Source organism: Astatotilapia calliptera, chromosome 8 (genome assembly GCF_964374335.1).
Source record: "Astatotilapia calliptera chromosome 8, fAstCal68.1, whole genome shotgun sequence".
Lineage (NCBI taxonomy): Eukaryota > Metazoa > Chordata > Actinopteri > Cichliformes > Cichlidae > Astatotilapia > Astatotilapia calliptera.
The window spans coordinates 6547094-6566601 of record NC_137429.1 but is presented as its reverse complement, the minus strand read 5'-3'; the positions used below and the strand labels follow the sequence as shown (position 1 = coordinate 6566601).

Sequence of the window (19508 nt, the reverse complement as noted above, 5' to 3'; positions counted from 1 at the left end):
ATGTCCTGGTAAATCTACTGCCACCTTGAAAGACAGATTGTGGATACAAGCAACTGAAATGTCCTTCCTCTGACGGGTGACTGAGGAGTTTGGTCATTTGGGAGCGGTACAGAGTAGATGATACTGTGCATTGAAAGGAGCCAGTTTGAGTGGTTTGGCCTCCTGGACACCTCATAGTGAGCTTTTCTTGGGCGGGTCTCACTGGGAGGTGACTGAGTGGATAGATTACACCTCTTGGCTACTTGGAAGAGATGGAGGAGTTGGCGAGGGAGAGCGAGGTCTTTGACTTGCGCTCATTTCTAGCTCCTGATGATTTTATCCTGAGAACAGAGTAACGATTCTTCTCTATTTGAAATCATACAGGGATTTCTTGAACATAAAGTATGCTGATGTAGTTATTTTGAAGTTTGGGACAGATTTATTATGAGTGTCCCTCTTTGAAACCGTCCCCATGACAGGGGAAAAAAGGAACGCTATCAGTCTGTCACTATTTAACACATTCACATTTGTTCTTTTTCAGCACGAGTGACCTCTCTGAGCTGCCACCATGGCCCTGGTTCAGCCTCTACCTGTATCTGCTGAGCCCCACACCCCAAGCCTGAGTGGAGGAGCTCGCAGACGACACCCTTCTGCCCCTTCCCCCCCCATCAACGCGCCACTGGCCACTCTGGATCCTATGGGTTCTGTCGGTAGCCTCATCACCACCCACCCTGGTCCCTACCAGGACCATCGCCCAATTGTTGAGCTGGGAGCCAGAGTTCGACGGCCCACACCAGGAGTTTCCCGCGTGGACTCCGAGTCGCCCCAACAGGATCTGTTACTGCAAAGCATTCCCCCAGTCAAGAAACAGAACTCCACGACGTCCAGCAGAGGGCTGGAGAAGGAGACTGGGAACGGGAACTACACATATCTGAATGAGGACTACATAGGTGACTGGAATGACAGTCATGTGACACCTGGCAGCCCAGGAAGTGAAGTAGACGAGATTAAAGAAGGATTAAATGGAAATATTGGAGGACCTCCTCCTAAACTGATTCCAGTGTCAGGAAAACTTGAGAAGGTGAGTGTGTGAGGCTCCACAGTGCATACCATATATGTGGTCCATATCATTCAGTTTTGTCCGCCCTATAAAGACTCCATTTCCCAGAAGCAGGGCCTGTGTCACATAAAACATATTTTAACTACTTATTCACAGCTTTGTTTAGGCTTAATTTTGCTTTGTAAAGCTTTAGATTATATCAAATTCACTCTTTTTACTTTTTACTAGAATATGGAGAAAACAGTGCTGCGGCCCACTGCCTTCAAACCCGTCATTCCCAAGAGCCGCTCCTCGATGCAGTATCTCTCGCCTCGCCATTGTGCCAATGCGCCAGAAAGCCAAAACAACCTGAACCTGCTCAGCCCCACCCACAGAGATGTGTCGCCCTCCTGCTCTGAGAAGCGTAGCTCCTATAGTGGTGGGCGTAACGCCGCTGGTGGTAACAGCCAGTCTTGCTCATTATCAGACTCTGGACGCAATTCCCTCTCTAGCCTGCCGCCTTACAGTGCTGCCAGCTACAACCTGCCGTCGGGGGAGGCTTCCGCTGGCCACCTAGAGCCCATGAAGAGCGCCCCGCCAGTGACTGTACATGGACACTCCAACTCAGACAGCGGGCGATCCTCCTCCAGTAAGAGCACAGGCTCTGGGTCGATAAGTGGGCGGGGGCAGCCTCTGTCTGACAGCGGGTCTGGTGGGCGTTCTCCTGGCCCTGTGGAAGGCTATGAGGGGGTGGTAAGGGATCTAGAGGACAAACTGAGGGAGAGAGAGCTGGAGCTGCAGCAACTCAGAGACAATCTGGATGAGAATGAAGCTGCAATATGTCAGGTGAGACCTCCAAACAAAATATCCAAGCAGGACATTTGCTTTATCTAAACTTACACAGATCTGAACTTTGACCTCTCTGCCACTGGTTGTTCTGCTTTACAGGTTTATGAGGAGAAGCAGAAGCGCTTTGAGCTGGAACTGGAGGAGCTGAGGCAGGGCTGTGCCACCAGGATGCAGGTTGCCTCTCAGAAAGCCCAGCGTGCACAGCAGGTGCTTCAGCTGCAGGTTAGAACCTCAGACAAGAATATTCAGTGCTGGCTTTTGAAAACAAAGCATTGTTTTAAGTGTATCGCTCTCTCTCTCTTTTTTCTTTTTATGGCTGCAGGTTTTCCAGCTCCAGCAGGAGAAGAAGAAACTTCAGGAGGACTTTGCTCAGCTTCTGAAGGAGAGGGAGCAGCTTGAGGAGCGCTGCACCTCGTATGAGCATGAGAAGATCCAGCTGGGCCCTCGACTTGAGGAGACCAAGTGGGAGGTGAGCGGATGTTCTTTAAACTCTTATATAATGTAGTAATAAGTACATGAAATACATTTGAGTTTTAAAGTGTATTATTGTGCCCTTTTAGTGATTTTTTTTTTTTTGTGCCACGTCTCATTCTTCATTAAACTCATCACTGCTATAAGAGCTGTGCAAATCAAATCACTAATTTAATGTCTTGCTGTAATCGTGAATGAAATGAAATTAATGTCATCCAATGAATTTTAGTGATAACAAAAAAATACTTTAAAAAAAGGCTTCTTTTAAAGAAAAATATCCAATATTTTATAAGAAAAAGTTCAGTCAGTTCAAAACGTAAAAGTAACTATTTCATGGTTTATATTAATTATTCTGACTGATTTTGTGTAAAATACAAATCCTTTCTAAAGTTCAAAGCAGTCTCCACACCTTCTTAACGATTCTGCAACATTTTAGTGTATTATTATTCTAAAAAGCGCTATATACTTAATATTTGTACTTAATTTTGGATCTAAAATAATTACCTGCACACACAAACGTTAGCCTCTCAGACTGAAAACTGTTTGGTTGTATTTTATGACATTTTCTTCAAGAGAGAGTTTCTGAAATGAACCATTTTCACTCTTTTCTGACATTTAATTACTGATCAAATCGATTGTCTGCATAAATAAATGTCAGTTTGATTGATAATGGGAATCATTGCACTTATTTGTTTAAGTAAGATTGTTTAAGAGCTTGGGTATTGTATTAAAAATTTCCATCTGGAAAACCAACTAGTGACAAGCTGCAAACCTTTAAAGTCAAACTTTTTACCTCTATGGATGAGGTCTACCTCATTAAATCTGTAAATAAGACAGTAAATAAAAACCACCAAACAGCAGGTCAGTGACACAAATGTTATTTAGCCTTCTCTAAAATCTTTCATCTATAAAGCACAACAACTCCTTTATCCATTTTAGTAGTAGTAGTAGTACCATCTAACCTTCAAAACCAACAGAGCTCTTTGTCGACACTTCATTGACTGAATTTCCCTCCTAAATGCTTCTCTCCACTCAGGTCTGTCAGAAGTCTGGGGAAATCTCGTTGCTGAAGCAGCAGTTGAAGGAAGTGCAGAGTGAGTTAGCTCAGCGTGTGGGGGAGATCGTCTCACTGCGGGGTCAACTCAGGGAGACTCGTGGCGAGCTGACCAACACCCAGGTGCTGCTCCAGGAGGCCCACGGCACCATCCGAACTCGAACACTGGAGCTGGAGGTGTGTGAAAATGAGCTTCAGCGTCGCAAGAGCGAAGCAGAGCTACTCAGAGAAAAGGTAGGACGCCTGGAGGGGGAAATGGCTCATCTCCGAGATGCTCTGGTCAATCAAGGCCCGGGAAACAGACAGTGTCAGGTGTTTCAGGAAGCCGAGGAGCAGCTGCTCGCCTACGAGAGCGACGAAGCGAAGGCTCAGCGGCAGAGCAACACCGAGGCGCTGCAGAGCATGAAGGTGCAGATGGACAGGATGAGATCCGAGTTAGCTTTTGAGCGTCAAAAAGCTGAGCAGCAACTGGGAAGCTTTGAGGAGGAGCGCAAGATATGGCAGGAGGAAAAGGACAAAGTAATTCGCTACCAGAAGCAGCTGCAGCAGAACTATGTGCAGATGTATCGCAGGAACCGAGAGCTGGAGCAGCTCCTGCAGGAGCTCAGTTTGGAACTGGAAAGCAGAGATGATGATGAGGGCAGCGGCAATGAGATCAACTTTGATGAAATTGCCGCAACAGAAATTTGACCCTCGTATCTGTCCTTTGATTGTGTTTCTTTTTTTTCTTTTTTTTTAAATTTTGCACTACTGTAAGCTAATTGTCTTTCCTCCTTCATGTTCAGACAAGCATAAAAGTACTTAAAATGTAAAAAAAAAAGTGGTGTTTCACACCTGCACCGCTTGATTTCTGCTTCATTGGTCTGGTCTACAAGTCTCACTTTAAAGCCACTGACCTTTAATTAGTTGTTAGCCCTCCACCTCAATCCTTTGCCCTTCTATTAATGTCTGTTAGTATTAACACCGACCAGATATAAGCATACGAGCCCTGGTCCTCTCACGCTTTTCAAAGTTCGTGGGAGATTTTGTTTGTGGGTGACTCACTTCTCTCATTCTCTCAACCTTTCGCTATCCTCCCCCTGTGTTGGTTATGACTCCACCTTCCCTGCTGGCTTTAGCACTCCCACTCTGTGTTAGTAGTCAGCTCTCATTAGTGCAGTTCATTTAGACGGAGCCCACGCTGTCGTCAGTGATTGTGGGATACCACACAATCAGGATGTCATGATAAGAGTGAGTGAATCAGAGCCTGGTGCTAATCGCTGACAGGTCTATCTTGTTGTTTTCCTCAGAACTAGTCAAGCTTTTATGCTAACTGTTCATGACCAACAAGTAAACTGTTGATCGTTCTCTACTTATTTTCACTGTAGCAACAAAAAACAAAACCCTAGTTTTTTTGTTGCCCAAATATGTTGTTTCTGGACATGTAATGATCTTGGAAAACAAACTTAAGGCTTCTTAAAAATGCACTCTGATAGTTTGGAAATACAAAGTGGACTATTAGTCTTTATTTATTTTATTTTATTTTTTCACATTTATACTATTACAAGGTGGATGCTCATATTAAAAATGGCCAATTAAAAAAAATCTAAAAAAAAAAATTAGGTCAGCATTTGAGCAAGTAATCCCTGTGAGCCAAAAGCTCTGGCTTTTTAAAGTGCATGTCCTTAATATAGTCATATCTGGCACACATCAGCCCCAGCCACCTACTGTTCACACCTTCTGTTAGCGGTGGGCAGCCAATCAAAAGATCGCTTAGAGCTGCCTTAAGGCCCAGTATGAGATATTTGACAAGTATAACCCCAGGATTAACACTCGGTACAGCTGGAGCTGATTGCATCCACTTAAGACAATGCTTGTAGTTTCACCATGCTGCGTTCTGGTGTGATTTGAAGGTTCGCAAGGAATGGCAAAAAATTGTCAGAATTGACAGAGACATTCAACCAGTGTACTCCCCAGAGCTCGTAATGTGCACAATAGGTTCCCCTTATCCCTAAATTAATGGAGAGGGTGGAAGCCGTGTCATCAACATCTGTCTAGTCTTAATTCACAGTATTTAACAATGCCTGGAACAAATATTACTTTAACACCACTACACATATCAGCTTTAAGCTCGCACAGACACAAACATCTGTGCCACAGTTATCTCAAGATTGGATTAAATAACTCTCCCGGAGAGTAGCAGCAGAACATGAGGATAAAATCTTCCAAAACCTTAACAGGACAGTAACTTCATGATATCATTGCTTTAAAGATGATATTTACCAAAAAACATTAATGTCCCAAATCACTTCCTGTTTACTGTTCGATTTATAGTTTTTCTGCACCATACAGTGGCTTTAATTTCCAGATACGGAACAAAAACGATCTCCATGTCATGTTTACCTCTTTCTGTTACCAGTGCTGTAGTACAGTCAGTCACATCTTATTCAAATCTACGCTAAAAAGTGTGCTCACTCTTAGTAAAATGCTGAGCATGTGTTTTACGGGTGAGAAATAGCCCAGGACTCTGAAACTGAAGCAGCAAAATGGAGATTAGCCATGATTTATTTACTTATGTACACCTGTGCATAATCGTCTTGCTGTTTTTGCAAAAGCTAGACTGTCTTCATTTTGTTAGTGTTTGGTGGAAACACCGTTAACTTCTCCCTTAAGTTTAGGATCAAACTATTTTGGCTTTAAAGAAATATGACATCAGGACAATATGGATGATAATTTTGTCTGGTAATAAATCAAGCGCACCCCTGTCCTTTACAGCAGTGCAACTTCACTTCTATCCTAAAACCGAAAACAAATTCACCATTCAGTTCAGCTTGAACTAAATGGAGAGAGACAAACAAGAGTCTTTGGTCAACAAGCTCTAACTCCAGAACATGTTTGAAGTGAAAGGATCATCAGTGTTTGCCTGCAAACAGGATCTCTGAGGGTTTCTCATCTGGTCCTCTTTCAGTGATGGTTAACCGGATGTTTGCTGGTTATCTGCTACTGCTCTCCCTCTGGTCCAAAGAGGAGCAGCAGTTTTTGTAAGTTTAACTTAAAATGCACCAACTAGCCTGAAGGTCAAGGAAATCCCATGTGAAAAGCCCCCTTTTTTTTTAGGTTTAGCAAATTCACGGTTTTAAATCATCAATAATCATGTTAAATAATCAGGATTGCAAGATTTTGTCCAAAATTATCTTGATTGTGGCTTTTGCCTAAATCGAGCAGCCTTATTTTGTGGTTGTGGACCTGCTGCTGAGCATGCAGAAGTAAATAAGGGAGAGGTTGTCAGTGTTGGGAATTAGATGCAGTGTTTTGGATCTCCTCAAACATCCAGATATTAAAGGGAAATCATAATGCCTAATTTCTTATATCACACAGTATATTGTGACTGTTTTTCCCCTTTATCATTGTTTTGTTTTTTAATCATAATTGGAGAAACTACTCTCAAAGAGGTCGTCGTTTTTCTGTGTGGATAAAGTGTTATGAACATTTCCGTATTACTCATCGCTGAAATGGCGAGCTCTTGTACCAAGTAACGTTTTCGTTTAAAGTCAAACTAATTTTCCACCGACTGCTTGAATCTGTTTATTTACGCCCCTGTACCACAGGAGGAGACGCGTCCTGTTCCTCTCTCACTGCTGAGTGAATCATTATTATCCTCCATTATTATGTAAATAAACCTCACTTGTCCATAACATGATAAAGTTTTCTTCCAGAGATGTGTTCATCTCACAATAAAAGCATAGCCACTGTGAATAGACCAAAGCAATGTCCCACGTTCTATATTTTGCTCCTACAGATATGATGCCTGTATATTACTGTTTGTGTAGATGTTTGTTTTGGTTCCTCAGTATAATTTTATAATCCACAATATTTGTATGAAAACATTAAATGTATATTTTCATGCTGTACATTTCTTGAACAAACCCACTCTGGTTTTAATAATAAAAAAAGAGACAAAAGTTTAACAGCTGTGTCAGTTTGTATTTATTACACCAGGTCTTTCCTCCATGTACAGATGTATTTTCTCCCATTTTTAATTCTTTGTTTACATTTAGTATTTTCTGGTGTAACTTTTCAGAAATCCTTCTTGCTAGCTGCTGTCCACAGGAATATTGTGAATGGTCCGTGTCTGCCCTCTTCAGGTAGAAAATTGAATTTAAAGCCACCTTAACGTGGATTCTTATTAATATTCAGTCCACTGGGGCTTTCAAAGGCACTCAAAAGTTGAAGTTTGCCATCCTGCACAGTTTAAAATTCAGGAGCATAACCTACAGTTCTCCATCTGTTATGCACTAATGGATATTGGTCAAACAAGTTAAAAATGTTCTGGACGGGCACTGGCCCCAGGGTTGTGAAAAAGTGAGAGATTTCATTTGTACACAAACACAACTTTTTGGTTTGTTCATTTTCTCTTAAATATTATCTGCAGCTTTGCTTCAGTTCAGAAAGTTTCTGTGTCCTTGTTCCCAAATTTAACTTGAATGGCAAAAAATGCATACCAGTCCTCAGCAGTGTGTGTGCTGGTAAAAGTTTACCTGTGTCCAAGTTAAATTCCGGCGGCTGCTTATCACTGGATATTTTTTCTAAATCCACAAAAGCATCTCAGAGTCCTTTCAAAGATCTTTGGGGACTTTGACAACAAACTCCATGGGGTCTTTGGCCTTATTGCTGAAGGCTTTTCGGATTATGTCAACGGCATGCTGATGGGTGACCCCTTGCAGTGAAACAGCATCCACAGACACCAACTCAAATCCAGCCTGGGAAACAGAGGGAGATCCAGTCAGACACTGACAGAATAAATGCACTGAACTATATACACTCATTGGCAACTTCATTAGGTACACCTATTCAATTGTTTGCTTGCAAATATCTAATCAGCTAATCACACATGGCAGCAACTCAGTGCAAACCTAGAAATGAATGGGCTTCAGCAGCAGAAACCCACACAACATGCTACTCCTGTTAGGTAAGAACAGGAAACTGAAGCTGCAATTTGCTGCAATCACTAAAATTGGACAATAGAAGATTTCTGCCTGGTCTGATAAGTCTTCTTTCTATAAGATTTCTGCTTGGTACTGTCATGTTACCTTGAGAACTTCACAGGTGGAGGCAGCTCCTCCAGGAAAGATCTTCTCAATCTTCACCACCGGCTGAACCTTTGACTCCATCCCACCAGATATACTGATACCTGCAGCATCACAGCAGCACAAGTCAGAGGCGTACTTGGAGGCATACATAAACAATGTCATATTTAATCTAAATATAGGAAGTAAATACAAAAATGTATGTCATACAGTTAGTATTTTCCAGTGTTTTCCACAGGATCAATCAATTCCATGCATACTGTTGCAACACAATGCGTTCTTGCAGCTCGGCATTATGTTTTGAGAGCCAGGGTATCGAGGGGCAGGCTACCACATGAAAATCAAGCATGTCAGCTTGTTTCCAGCCTCAGATTTTTTTAGAAACACATTTCACTGGATTATTTTTCTGATATGTGATAAACATTTGCAATTGAAATGATTTTTAATTTTCACTTTGATATGTGAGAGCAGACTGCACACATTGTTTTTCAATGGCTGAAGGAGAAGGCTGTATACCAAGCATCTCTTGCTCAGAAGCATTACTAAAAATTACTTCCATTATTCTGTAATTAGTCGCATGAAAGTTTATAATGCCTCAGTTTAACTTGATTTGGGAAACTAGGTACAAAGTTATTCTGAATGTGAGAGTGGCATCAAATAAAGTTACTTACCCAGAGACTGTTTGGTCTTGGAGATGCTGACAGTTCGGAGCTCATACTCCTGTTTGGAGTCGCTGCCATTGATCCTGTCCTCAGAAGAAGCCTGATGACCGTTCACCTGTTCACTCCCCAGTTTCTGATTTGAACCAAACACCTGCGACAATAAAGGCCGACTCCTGCGAGCAGCGCTCTGCAGCGTAAACACGGCTTCTTTACTCCTGTCCCCACTTTTCTCCTTTTTGCCTTTAGAGCGACTGTTTCTTAACGGCGGCTGTCCCTGTTCTAAGTTCGTATCTCCCTTATCTGAAGTAGAGTGCAACGACACCTCATCAAAATGGACGGAGCGAATCGTGCCGATCTCTGTCTGGAGAGGCGGCCTGGAGTCGGTGCTGCGGGCCAGCAGCCAGTTGGGGAGCACTGGACTGGCAGCTGGAGGTCCGAGGTCTCTGGACTCTGTGTTGTATCCATCCACCGGTATGTCCAGCAGAGGTGTGAAGGACCTGGAGGTGTGGAGCCTGTCTTTGGACACACGGGGCCCAGTCAAGCTGAGCTTCTCCAGCTCCTCCAGCAGGTGGCCCTCCTTCTCCACCTCCTCAGCACTGTGGAGCTCAAAGCCTCCCCGGTAATCTAGAAGGAGAACAAATGTTGTTACAGGAACTATTTTCAAGTTCAATACACTTTCACTTCAGGCTGAGGTTTGAAAATGTTTCACAGTTGAATGGAAAGTATGGAAGCCCATTTAACCCCCCCAAAGATCTCAAACCTTTTCAATCAAACATAAATAACAATAAAAGAGGTTAAACAATAGTGCCAATAAACACTGTTTTACTTTTCCAATATAAAAATCACATTCATCAACATAGTTTTACTTCATTGGTCCTTTCATCCCTCCTTGAGTGGATTTATGTCTCACCAATATGCTTAAAGAAAAAAAAAGAATTTCATCCTTAGAAAAGCTAGACCGAGAAAAGGTCTAGCAGTGGAGGTGCTGACCTGGGATGGGAGTGATGAGGCGCCGTTTTGGTGTTCGACCAGAAATGGGAGAGCGAAGAGGAGGAGTCCGGACTACAATGGAAAGATAAGACAAATGCAACTTTACAGAAAGGTGGTAAATGGTGATAAGACAAAGAGTAAAATAATCATATTTTACAGGACAGAGAATTTCTGGGCCTACTGAGGTCCTACTAAACTGTGTTAAGTTAATGCTAATTTTTGGGCTAACTGAAAAGATACGGTTTGTAATATCAGAAAACAACTCTGACTCTGATGGTGCTCGAATATCATGATCAGATAATTCTCATACACACCTGAGCGATACTTGAGGATATCGTAGGCCTCGGCTTCAATGGCAGTCACCATGTTATTGAATACACTCAGATCAGAAGGAGGAAGCAGCATTCTGAGACACGTGGATGAACAAAAAATACGCTGAGTCATTGTTCTTACATCTTTAATTAGTCTTCAGCTCCTCAATGAGCAACATTTGGATTTCAGTTTGAGATGGTTATCCTGAAAAATCCTTCAGCCTCTCTGGAAACATTTCCAACGCCATTGTTTCCCTGTCCTTACCTCACTTCTCTAAGCAGCAGCAGCTTTTCAGGTCGGTCCAGCACAACCAGCAGTTGACGTATCAGATTTTCCACTGAACAATCTGCTACGTACTGAGAGAGTAAATACATTTAGTAAGCATTTAGCAGCTTTTATTACTTCCTTACATTTACAAGTGGACACTGAAACAAACTGTCCAAATGGGCCATTCTCACACCCAGGGCGTCAAAGCTGCTGGCTTGGGAAGGTGTCCTTTAGCATCTTTGCCCTGACACACCAACTTATGACATCAGTGAGACAGTACTTCACAGTTATCCTGTGATTTTACACCATGCATGGTTAATGTTGCAAACTGGCCTGTTTTCATGCCAATGAAAAATCCCTAAACAATAAAATGTTCTTTTCTCCTGCCTGCTAAACCTAAGACTACTGCTACAGCTACGCTAACACATCGCAAGTCTCTAAAACAGGACTGTTACCTCTCATCAATCAAAGCATAAATGCACCTTGGCTTCACTTACTAATCACTGTGTAGAAATGTTCCAATATCACAAACACAAAGTAATTGTACATACAAATTTACCACTGGATTAAAGACACCTGCACACCAGCCTATTTTGTTCTTACCAACATGCGTATGTCAGTGAATCAGAAACACAGTAAATATGGAAAAATTAACTGAAACTATCATGTCTGAGGAGGACTGTGAAGAAGATCCAGTTTTCCTAAGTGTTTCTGTGGAATGGATGGCAGTAAAACACAGCCTGACTTTCATCATATGTGCACTCATGATCTAAGGTAGTTTGAAATTTAGTTGGAGAAAACAAACAAATTCAGCTAAGAAAATATTAATGAATCCTGGGTTTTGTTTTGTTTTTTGTTAAAACATTGTTACACATTTTTAGCGGCATCTGACAAAAAGGCATTTATTACTCCCTTGGATGAGGACACTACAGAGGTCAACACACAAACACTCAGTATGCCTACAGATTTTAACTCAGCGTCCTACCCTTCTGCACGTCTTCATTACAGCAGCCACTTCCTCCTCAGTCAGCAGCCTGCGGGCCATGTCCTCCACCACTCCAAGCATCTCTGAATTTGGCATCTCACCAGCCCGTCCTCCATCTAAAAACATTGCAGAGTGGAATCAATATTGAGTATGTGTGTCTAAATCAGGCAACCACCAAAGACTTCAATCCGGCCCACTGGATGGTACCGGGAAACGTAAAGAGGGGATTAAACTTAGTACTTCTTAACTGTATTTTCATAAGTTTTATTGCTTTTCTTGCTGATAAAGACCTCCCCCATGACAATTCACCATACACCAAAGTAATTAGCTAATAAATAAACAATTAGATGCCTGAAAAGTTCCTGTTTTTTCCACTGCCCAGTGATTGTTTCAGTTTGTCTGTTTGCTAGCAGGATTACTCAAAAAGAATAAAGTGAGGTGTGTGTGGAAATTATACTAGAGGTGGTGCTTGATCCAACAAAGTGATCTAGGAAAAAACGATTCTTTCTGTGACAAATTGGAACATATTTCACATAATTTCTTCAAAAATAAACTTAAAATAAAATAAGAAAAATTGGAAGATATCTTGATATAAAGGAAACATCACAAACAAAAAATTTGAATCTATGGACTCAAATCACATGCGATATGAAGACATTTTCAGCCTTGACAGGTATCTGCTGTCTATTTGCTTCATGTTATTTCTCGTTTGCTGTTTTAATTGCAGAAGATATTTCAGCATCTTCGCTGGCCGCACATCTCATTTTCAGTTTGATATAATGTGAATGTCACTGTAGCAATGAAAAGCAAGGCAGTTACCTTTCCCAGCCTTGTCTTTGGATGGGGACTTTGAACGCCCCCTTGAAGTGTCTCTCTTCCGTCCACCCTTGAAAAGCAAGTTAACGAAGGTCTTCGAGCGCTGCAGGGTGCTCTTCTCCTCGGGGTCCTTTCCTTTCTGCTTCTTCTCTTTTTTCTGCTTTATCTCTATGGTGGGGTAGTAACAGAAGGTTATTTACTGTACCGTTTAACCATTTCATTTTGATATATTTCACTCTGCTTCACTTTCACCTGACACAGTCACTTGGCTCTGTGACCTGGTGATGGGTCGGCTTGGCCTGCTAAGAGCCAGCAGCACGGCTGTTTTGGGAGACAATTTCTTCCCTTTGCTCTCCTCTCCACGAATCACCGTGTCTTTGAGCAGAGTGGTCCGTCCCAGGCTGCGAGTGGTGTCTGTCCCAGATCTCAGAGGTAGATCTGTCTGAATGGCAGTCTCTGTCTGCTCTGACTCAGACCTGAACATAAGAACTATCAGCATCACATGTGGTGTGGTCTGCAGAAGAACTTTAGCTTGAGTGCTTCTAAAGGGGAAACAAACCAGACACAGACCTCTGGTCCTCGGTGGAGATGCACACGTCCACCATGTCAGAACCAAATGGCAGGCTAGGCGGGAACATGACCTGCGACAGGCCGCTCAGAGAGCTCACCGGAGTCCCAGATGACAGAGAAGAGGCTGAAGAGGATTCTGAGCCCTGGGAGGAAGACTTCTGAGTACCATTGGCCACTAATAAAGAAAGATTAAAAGATTTAAAAGGATAAATTCACTCTGATATAAACAGAACAGAAGAAAACTTTAGAAGAAAAAAAAACATACATACATTTATTAAGCCATCTGTATTCTGCCACCATCTCCTTATAAGCAGGGTACCGTCCTGCTTCCTGTGAAGATAGGGTCACAGATATGCAAATAGATACAGTAGAAACAGTTAAACTTTTATGGGATCACTATATTTGACAAAGTGTAACCGGAGAACCACACGCCCAAAAACCTACATGACGAACACGTTTCCTTTCCAGACTTTCTAGTAATCTTTGATAGTTGGGATGGTTTCTAACTGTAGGATCTGTTTCAGTTACCAAAGTAAAAGATCTCCCAAACAAAAAAGTTGCACAATACACCGGCTCTATGCTTTGATCAGCACCTGATCCCAGCTGCCTGGTGAATAATGCACATGGCCTGGCTATTTTTCACAGTGCGAAACCCAAGCTCCGACAAGTTAAGTGAGTGAGGAATATTATGACTGCATGCCAGCTGTCGGCTCTGCCACACTAACTGCTGCTATATCGACCACGTAGCCATGCGACTGGAGTAGTTTATGTTTGTGAGAGAATTCAAGATGAAAGTCAGGTAAGAGGTTAGAAAGGTGATACATGTCGGATCATCTGAAAGAGGCTTTAATGAAAGGGCTGGCATGCTTCCCATAAAAAAGACCGACTGCAGAACATAACGAGGCATCTTTAAGTTGTTAAGATTTTATTTAGCAGCAAACATCCAACTGAGACAGCTTTACTTCTACTAACACAATGTCAGGGCTGTGGATACAGCTAGGCATATGGTTTATTGACATCTTTTAATCAAAAGTATATATCTCAAACAGACCATAACATAACTTTATAGCTACTTTAAGCCTGGGCTCAAAGCAATACACTGTGCTGTAGGCACCTCTTTTCAGGTCAGCAACTTTCTGAAGCCTCAGTTTCCCAAATTAAGCCACTATGAAGCAAGATTTTCATCTTATCCTGGTAACTTCAGGGTTCACCCTGGGTTATCAGTGTCAATTTAAGACTTAGAATCACTGGCTTTGGTGTGACAGTTAGTATAATTTTATAATTATATAAAATTAGAACTATATAATTATATTAACTATAATTATGTAGTTAATCTAATTATATATTTTTAGAATTATATAAACTGTTTGTGTACCAGATTAAAAACCGAAACATTTTCTAGAGGCTATGACGTTCTTTGCATTTAACAAGCAATGTATTCTGCAATTTATGTCATACATCACCACCCTCACCTTGATGGTCAGCATAACATGTGTGTGACTCTTCAGGACCTCAACAGCACTGCTGTGGCTGATGTCCTCAAAGCTCACTCCATTGGCAGCCAGAATCTGGTCCCCCATCTTAATTCCGTTTTGCTCAGCCAGACCACCAGGATCCAATCTGGGACAATGAGACAAGCAAGGGCTTAAATGATGAACTGTGTCAGTATTTTGAAGCTCAAATACCAAATGCGTATCAGCTGCTGTTTGGATTTGGAGCTGTTGGTTTAACAAAAAGCAAGACTCTGAAACATTCTGAGTAGTTCTACGTCATTACTTGTACATTTTAGAAGAAAATGATCCTCAGATGAGTCAACAATAAAAACTTATTGTTTATTGCAGCGATATATTAGTGGCAGAGATTTTTTTATTGACTAAATAAACAGAAAGAAAAACATACAAAAAAATTACGCTATGAGAGGAGTGCATGTCAAAAGTTGGGCATTCAGGCATGTTTCAAACTTCCTTCTTCCCTTTTTAATTCCATTTAAATTTTATGAACATGCTTCTTTCTTTCTTTCTCTAGCAGGTGTACGTACTTGGAGACATAGATGCCCAGACCAAACTCCTGTCCCCCACGGATGTTGAAACCCAGGCAGTAGTCATCAGAGGTGGTGTAAAGGTGGACAATCCTTTGCAGGGCGCTGCCTGAGCTGGCCTCAGAAGGCGTCCGTCCACTCTCCTCCACCACCATACGCCTGTGAATCAGGTCCACCCTAAAAAAGTAACAGCACACCTCACTGCTGATCACTACAGGGAAAAAAATCTGACAGATTTTTTAAAAATAATTTTTGGGGAATAAACATGAATAGGAATACTGCTTTATTACCAGGTAGTTTTCTCCTTGGAGTAGCGGATACCAGGGACTTTGCCAACACGTCTCACCACCATCCTTAGCCTGTTGTTGCCCGTCAGCACCTTCACAGCACTGCTCATGGTGATGCTCTCCAGGCTGATGCCATTCACCTCCACCAGTTTGTCACCTACGAGCAGGCCTGCTGCCTCTGAAAACAAGCACACAAATAAAATACTGTGAGTAACAAACACAGCAAATGTTTATTCTGTGCACTCTCACATCTCTGGCTACATCTATTTATTTCCACAGAGACTAAATTAATCTTACCTGCTGCACTGTTGTCCTCTACCTTACTGACAAAGATGCTGAGACCATGTTCTGAGCCTCCACGCACACTGAATCCAAGCTTGCCTTCCACACACTTATCCACTGTGATTGTGTGGAGGTCCTCGCTATCATCACCACCTAAAGTGTTTAAAGTCAAAAGTTGTTGGTGATTGTGGTGAATATTTCAACAGGGTCAAGTATCTACGGAGTTTGTAATTAAAAACATTTTTGGCCAGTTTTCAGAAATAAAAATTTTCATTCCAGGTCTGCTTTTATGTTTAAAAATGCTGCATTATCTCATTAAACATACTCCAATTAGCATAAATTAGCATCTTGCATTACAACATGCAGAAAAATCAAGACCTTTTTCTTTCTCTTAGTATAAAAGAAGACATGTTACAGAAGCACAATAGCCCCAAATATTAAACCTAATCTGCAGTGCCTGTGCATTTGTCCACAGAATTTAATTCTTGTGATTGTAAGCTTGAGTATAAAAGTGTTGTGGATTCATGTTGTGAGACTTATGCTTGGTTTAATGTATTGATAACAGAATGCTAAAACTATTTGTCCGCTCTCTATGACTAATAAATTAGAAGGAATCACTGTTTAGTCATCAGGAGTGTTACAAACTGCACTACACCAGCAGCCAGCTTGACTGCTCCTTACCATCCACAGGAGAGTTGATGAGGATGACCCGACCCATTGGTGAGGAGGATCGGATTCCACGCCGGCGCTGCTCCTTCTTCCGTAAGAGGTTGCGCGTAGCTGTGTGTGACCCTTGGGTCCCTGGGGTCTTCTCTCTGCGGGATGGGTCTGACGACTGAGCCATGGAGGCTGGCGGGGTCTCCTTTCACACACTCTCAGCTCCACGCAGAGGACTCTACAGGAGCACAGAGCAGACGGATTGTCTTGTATTCCCTGCATGGTGATACTGCATTATACTCACATTTAAGAGAACTTCAAATCACTCGAATGTGCAGTGGTGTAAACTGGATTTTACTCACTGAGGTTGGCTGTTTTCCCACATGATAAGTGACTCTTTTGCTTCCTGGAGTCACACTCTGGCCCATTCCTGCCCATGTTGCATTGTTCTCACCTGTCTGAGTCTCAGAACCAAATCAATATTGGATGCATGAATAAAAACTTGCACATCATATGAATACACCATAATGCATTTGGATGTAAAAGAAACAAATAAACAAAAACCTGTCGAACATATGGAGCTACCAAATTCTTTCCAAATCAGCTCAGGAAAGGTTCACTCTTAGCTATTCTTGCTGCAGAAGGTGAGGTAAGAAATAGGATTTAACTGGTTTATTTAAGTCCTGTCTGACCCACTTAAGAGTCACGAAGTCACATGGTGCTGATGCCATGGTTACATGTCACTAAGAGTTACCATCTTGGGGTTCCCCCTGAGCGCCTCACTGAGCTTCAGGACCAAGGACAGCGACGCTAAATAACGTCAAAAGTTACGTCAAACGGCCAAATTTAAGTTTAGCATATAAATATTCAAATGAGAAAACGTGTAATAAACGTGCTCTGCGTCTTAATTAAATCCAGCTTCTATAGTATCTAAAACGTCAGTGCTAAATTTGGATATTTTTTGCAATATGGTGTCTGAGAAAATAAAGACGCGTAAATAAATACCTACCACTCATTTCGTGCTCTGAACACCGCTGACTTCTTCTAACGTTTTCTGCTTAAGTACAACCAGGCACTACGAAGCTTCCACTCTATCCTTTCTATTCACCCCATATTCTTTAAATTAAAACAACCAACTCTGCTGTTTCGTATACCTGAGTCTATGTTTGTGGGAAATGACTCAACGCACCTGGCCTGGACATTTCTGGCGTCAACAAAGCCCCGCCCCCACAATCCGTCCATTGGCTGGATTGCGTTGAATTGAGAGTGCTTTATTGGACGCATAACACGCCAATCAAATGACATTGCATAACAGCCAAACTAGCCATACCTATCAAATAAAGGTAGTAAACTGCAAGTAAATCACACAAGTAATAGTTGGATATATTAATTAAAAGGAAATTCTAATAAACTCAATATACCTAAGCACCATTTATATTTATTCTATATTTATTATATTTATTTTACTGTAACACTGTGGTTTAAGTTGGTTTTCAGGATCAGATCAACAGTAATGCAACCAGAAAAAACGAACTAAGTATGTGTGTCAAAGCTAAATTTATATTTATTATACATGTATAAATTATATATTGCTTGCTTTTAATTGAGGATTTCTCCAGTACTACTCCCTGAGTAAGAATGCAGGCATTTAGAATAGAATAGAATAGAATTCAACTTTATTGTCATTGCACATGCACAGGTACAGGGCAACGAAATGCAGTTTGCATCCATCCAGAAGTGCTTAGTGATATATATATATATGATATATTACAATATATATTAGCAATAATATAGATATGTAAGTATATTACAGAAATGGGTCTATTATGTTATAATGTACACGGTATGAAGTATGTTGTGAATATTCTATAACTATAAGTATGTACAGGCTGTAGTGAGTACAAGCTATGTACAGGCTATGAACAGGATATAAATATGAAAAACTATACAGAATATGAAATAAATAACTTTAAAGAAATCTGAGATATACAGTTATACAGAAATGGGAACTATGCAAGTTGTAAACAGTTGTAGGATTAAAGATTATCGAATGTACAGAATGATTATTTACACAGAGCTATACAGTAGTGCAGTTAAGATAAGTGAGGGTGTAGATAGTTTCTACAGAGGCTATATAAAGTGCTAGTGGTTGTGAGTGGTGGTTCAGTCCGTGTTATTATTGTGTGTTTGAGGGTACAGTTGTCCATTGTGGGTGTGTGTATGTTCAGTCCATGTTTTAACGTGGGTCAGATGTCAGGAGGCAGAGTTCAGGAGTCTGACAGCTGTGGGGAAGAAGCTGTTCCGGTACCTGGTGGTCTTAGTCCGGAGGCTCCTGTGGCGCCTCCCAGAGGGCAGGAGGGTGAAGAGTCCATGTGATGGGTGACTGGGGTCTTTGATGATTTTGATTGATTGATTGATTGGTAATTTATTTCAACATGTGAACAATATACAAGTACATTTAGAAAAGAAATAAGAGAGAAAAAAAATACTATACAAATTACATACAAAAAACATTCTGATTAATTTACATGTTGAAAGGGAGTGGGAAGAAGTATACACTTATTTAATCCCACCCCTGTCCCATAAATTATCAGTGAATATTTAGTCAGCTTCCTTACTGATATAATTTGTAATAAAAATAGTGAACAGATTTCTGATATACTATATACTATAATATCACATCATGAATTTTTTGTTTGTTTGTTTTTAAATAGAGACATTCACTTAATTTAAATATTTTCCTTTTCTTTATAGATCGAGAAGATCGTATTTTTATAACTCTTTTTGAACAGTTTTATGTTTGGACATTGCTTTAATTCCATATTCAGTTTGTTCCATAGTTTCACTCCTTGAACAGAAACACAAAAGCCTTTTCTTGTAGTACGTACCTTCATTGTTTTGAAGTTACAAAAACCCCTTAAATTATAACTTCCTTCTTTCAAAAAAAACATACTCTGAATATTACCTGGCAGTTCTTTATTTTTTGCTTTGAATAGAATTTGTGCTGTTTGGAATTTCACTATATCATCAAGTTTCAATATTTCAGACTGCAAAAATAGTGAGTTTGTATGTTCCCTATAACCTGCATTGTGGATGATTCGAATTGCTTTCTTTTGAAGAGTAAAAAGTGAATGTAATGTGGTTTTATAGTTATTGCCCCAGACCTCTGCACAATAGCTTAAGT

At 41.1% G+C, this 19508-nt stretch overlaps 2 protein-coding genes across 4 annotated transcripts in view; one reads left to right on the top strand and one right to left on the bottom strand.

Annotated features, from left to right (window-relative positions):
* The window catches only part of LOC113028147 (leucine zipper putative tumor suppressor 2 homolog), a 44134-nt gene extending 36795 nt beyond the window's left edge, over positions 1 to 7339 (top strand). For both annotated transcript variants that reach the window (XM_026178178.2, XM_026178179.2), the window contains 5 exons: positions 521 to 1060; positions 1268 to 1864; positions 1967 to 2089; positions 2190 to 2336; positions 3375 to 7339. In XM_026178178.2, the coding sequence (XP_026033963.1) occupies positions 548 to 1060; positions 1268 to 1864; positions 1967 to 2089; positions 2190 to 2336; positions 3375 to 4082 (2088 nt within the window). In that variant the 5' untranslated portion in view covers positions 521 to 547 and the 3' untranslated portion in view covers positions 4083 to 7339. The remainder of the gene's footprint in view (positions 1 to 520; positions 1061 to 1267; positions 1865 to 1966; positions 2090 to 2189; positions 2337 to 3374) is intronic.
* On the bottom strand, positions 6866 to 17543 carry LOC113028146 (PDZ domain-containing protein 7). 2 transcript variants are annotated; one of them, XM_026178175.2, is made up of 18 exons: positions 17334 to 17543; positions 16687 to 16788; positions 16349 to 16562; positions 15683 to 15820; positions 15389 to 15563; positions 15099 to 15275; positions 14533 to 14680; positions 13330 to 13390; positions 13061 to 13235; positions 12743 to 12966; positions 12494 to 12658; positions 11675 to 11790; positions 10687 to 10778; positions 10425 to 10516; positions 10111 to 10182; positions 9130 to 9744; positions 8462 to 8562; positions 6866 to 8131 (listed from the first exon to the last, which is right to left on the bottom strand). In XM_026178175.2, exons 3-18 carry the CDS (start codon positions 16509 to 16511, stop codon positions 7988 to 7990), a joined length of 2658 nt encoding a protein of 885 aa, XP_026033960.2. In that variant the 5' UTR covers positions 16512 to 16562; positions 16687 to 16788; positions 17334 to 17543; the 3' UTR covers positions 6866 to 7987. The 2 variants fall into 2 exon arrangements, with proteins under 2 accessions (XP_026033960.2, XP_026033961.2); XM_026178176.2 differs by having other exon boundaries at positions 16687 to 16782.
* Between the last annotated feature and the right edge of the window lie 1965 nt (positions 17544 to 19508).

What these genes read in the sequence shown, in the direction of transcription:
- LOC113028146 (XM_026178175.2), bottom strand. Translation starts at nt 16,511, where the DNA reads ATGGCTCAGTCGTCAGACCCATCCCGCAGAGAGAAGACCCCAGGGACC. An exon ending in CTGCTGCTTAGAGAAGTGAG is followed by an intron (nt 10,517 to 10,686) that starts GTAAGGACAGGG and finishes CACGTGTCTCAG; the next exon opens with AATGCTGCTTCCTCCTTCTG. An exon ending in CCACCTGTGAAGTTCTCAAG is followed by an intron (nt 8,132 to 8,461) that starts GTAACATGACAG and finishes TCTGTTTCCCAG; the next exon opens with GCTGGATTTGAGTTGGTGTC.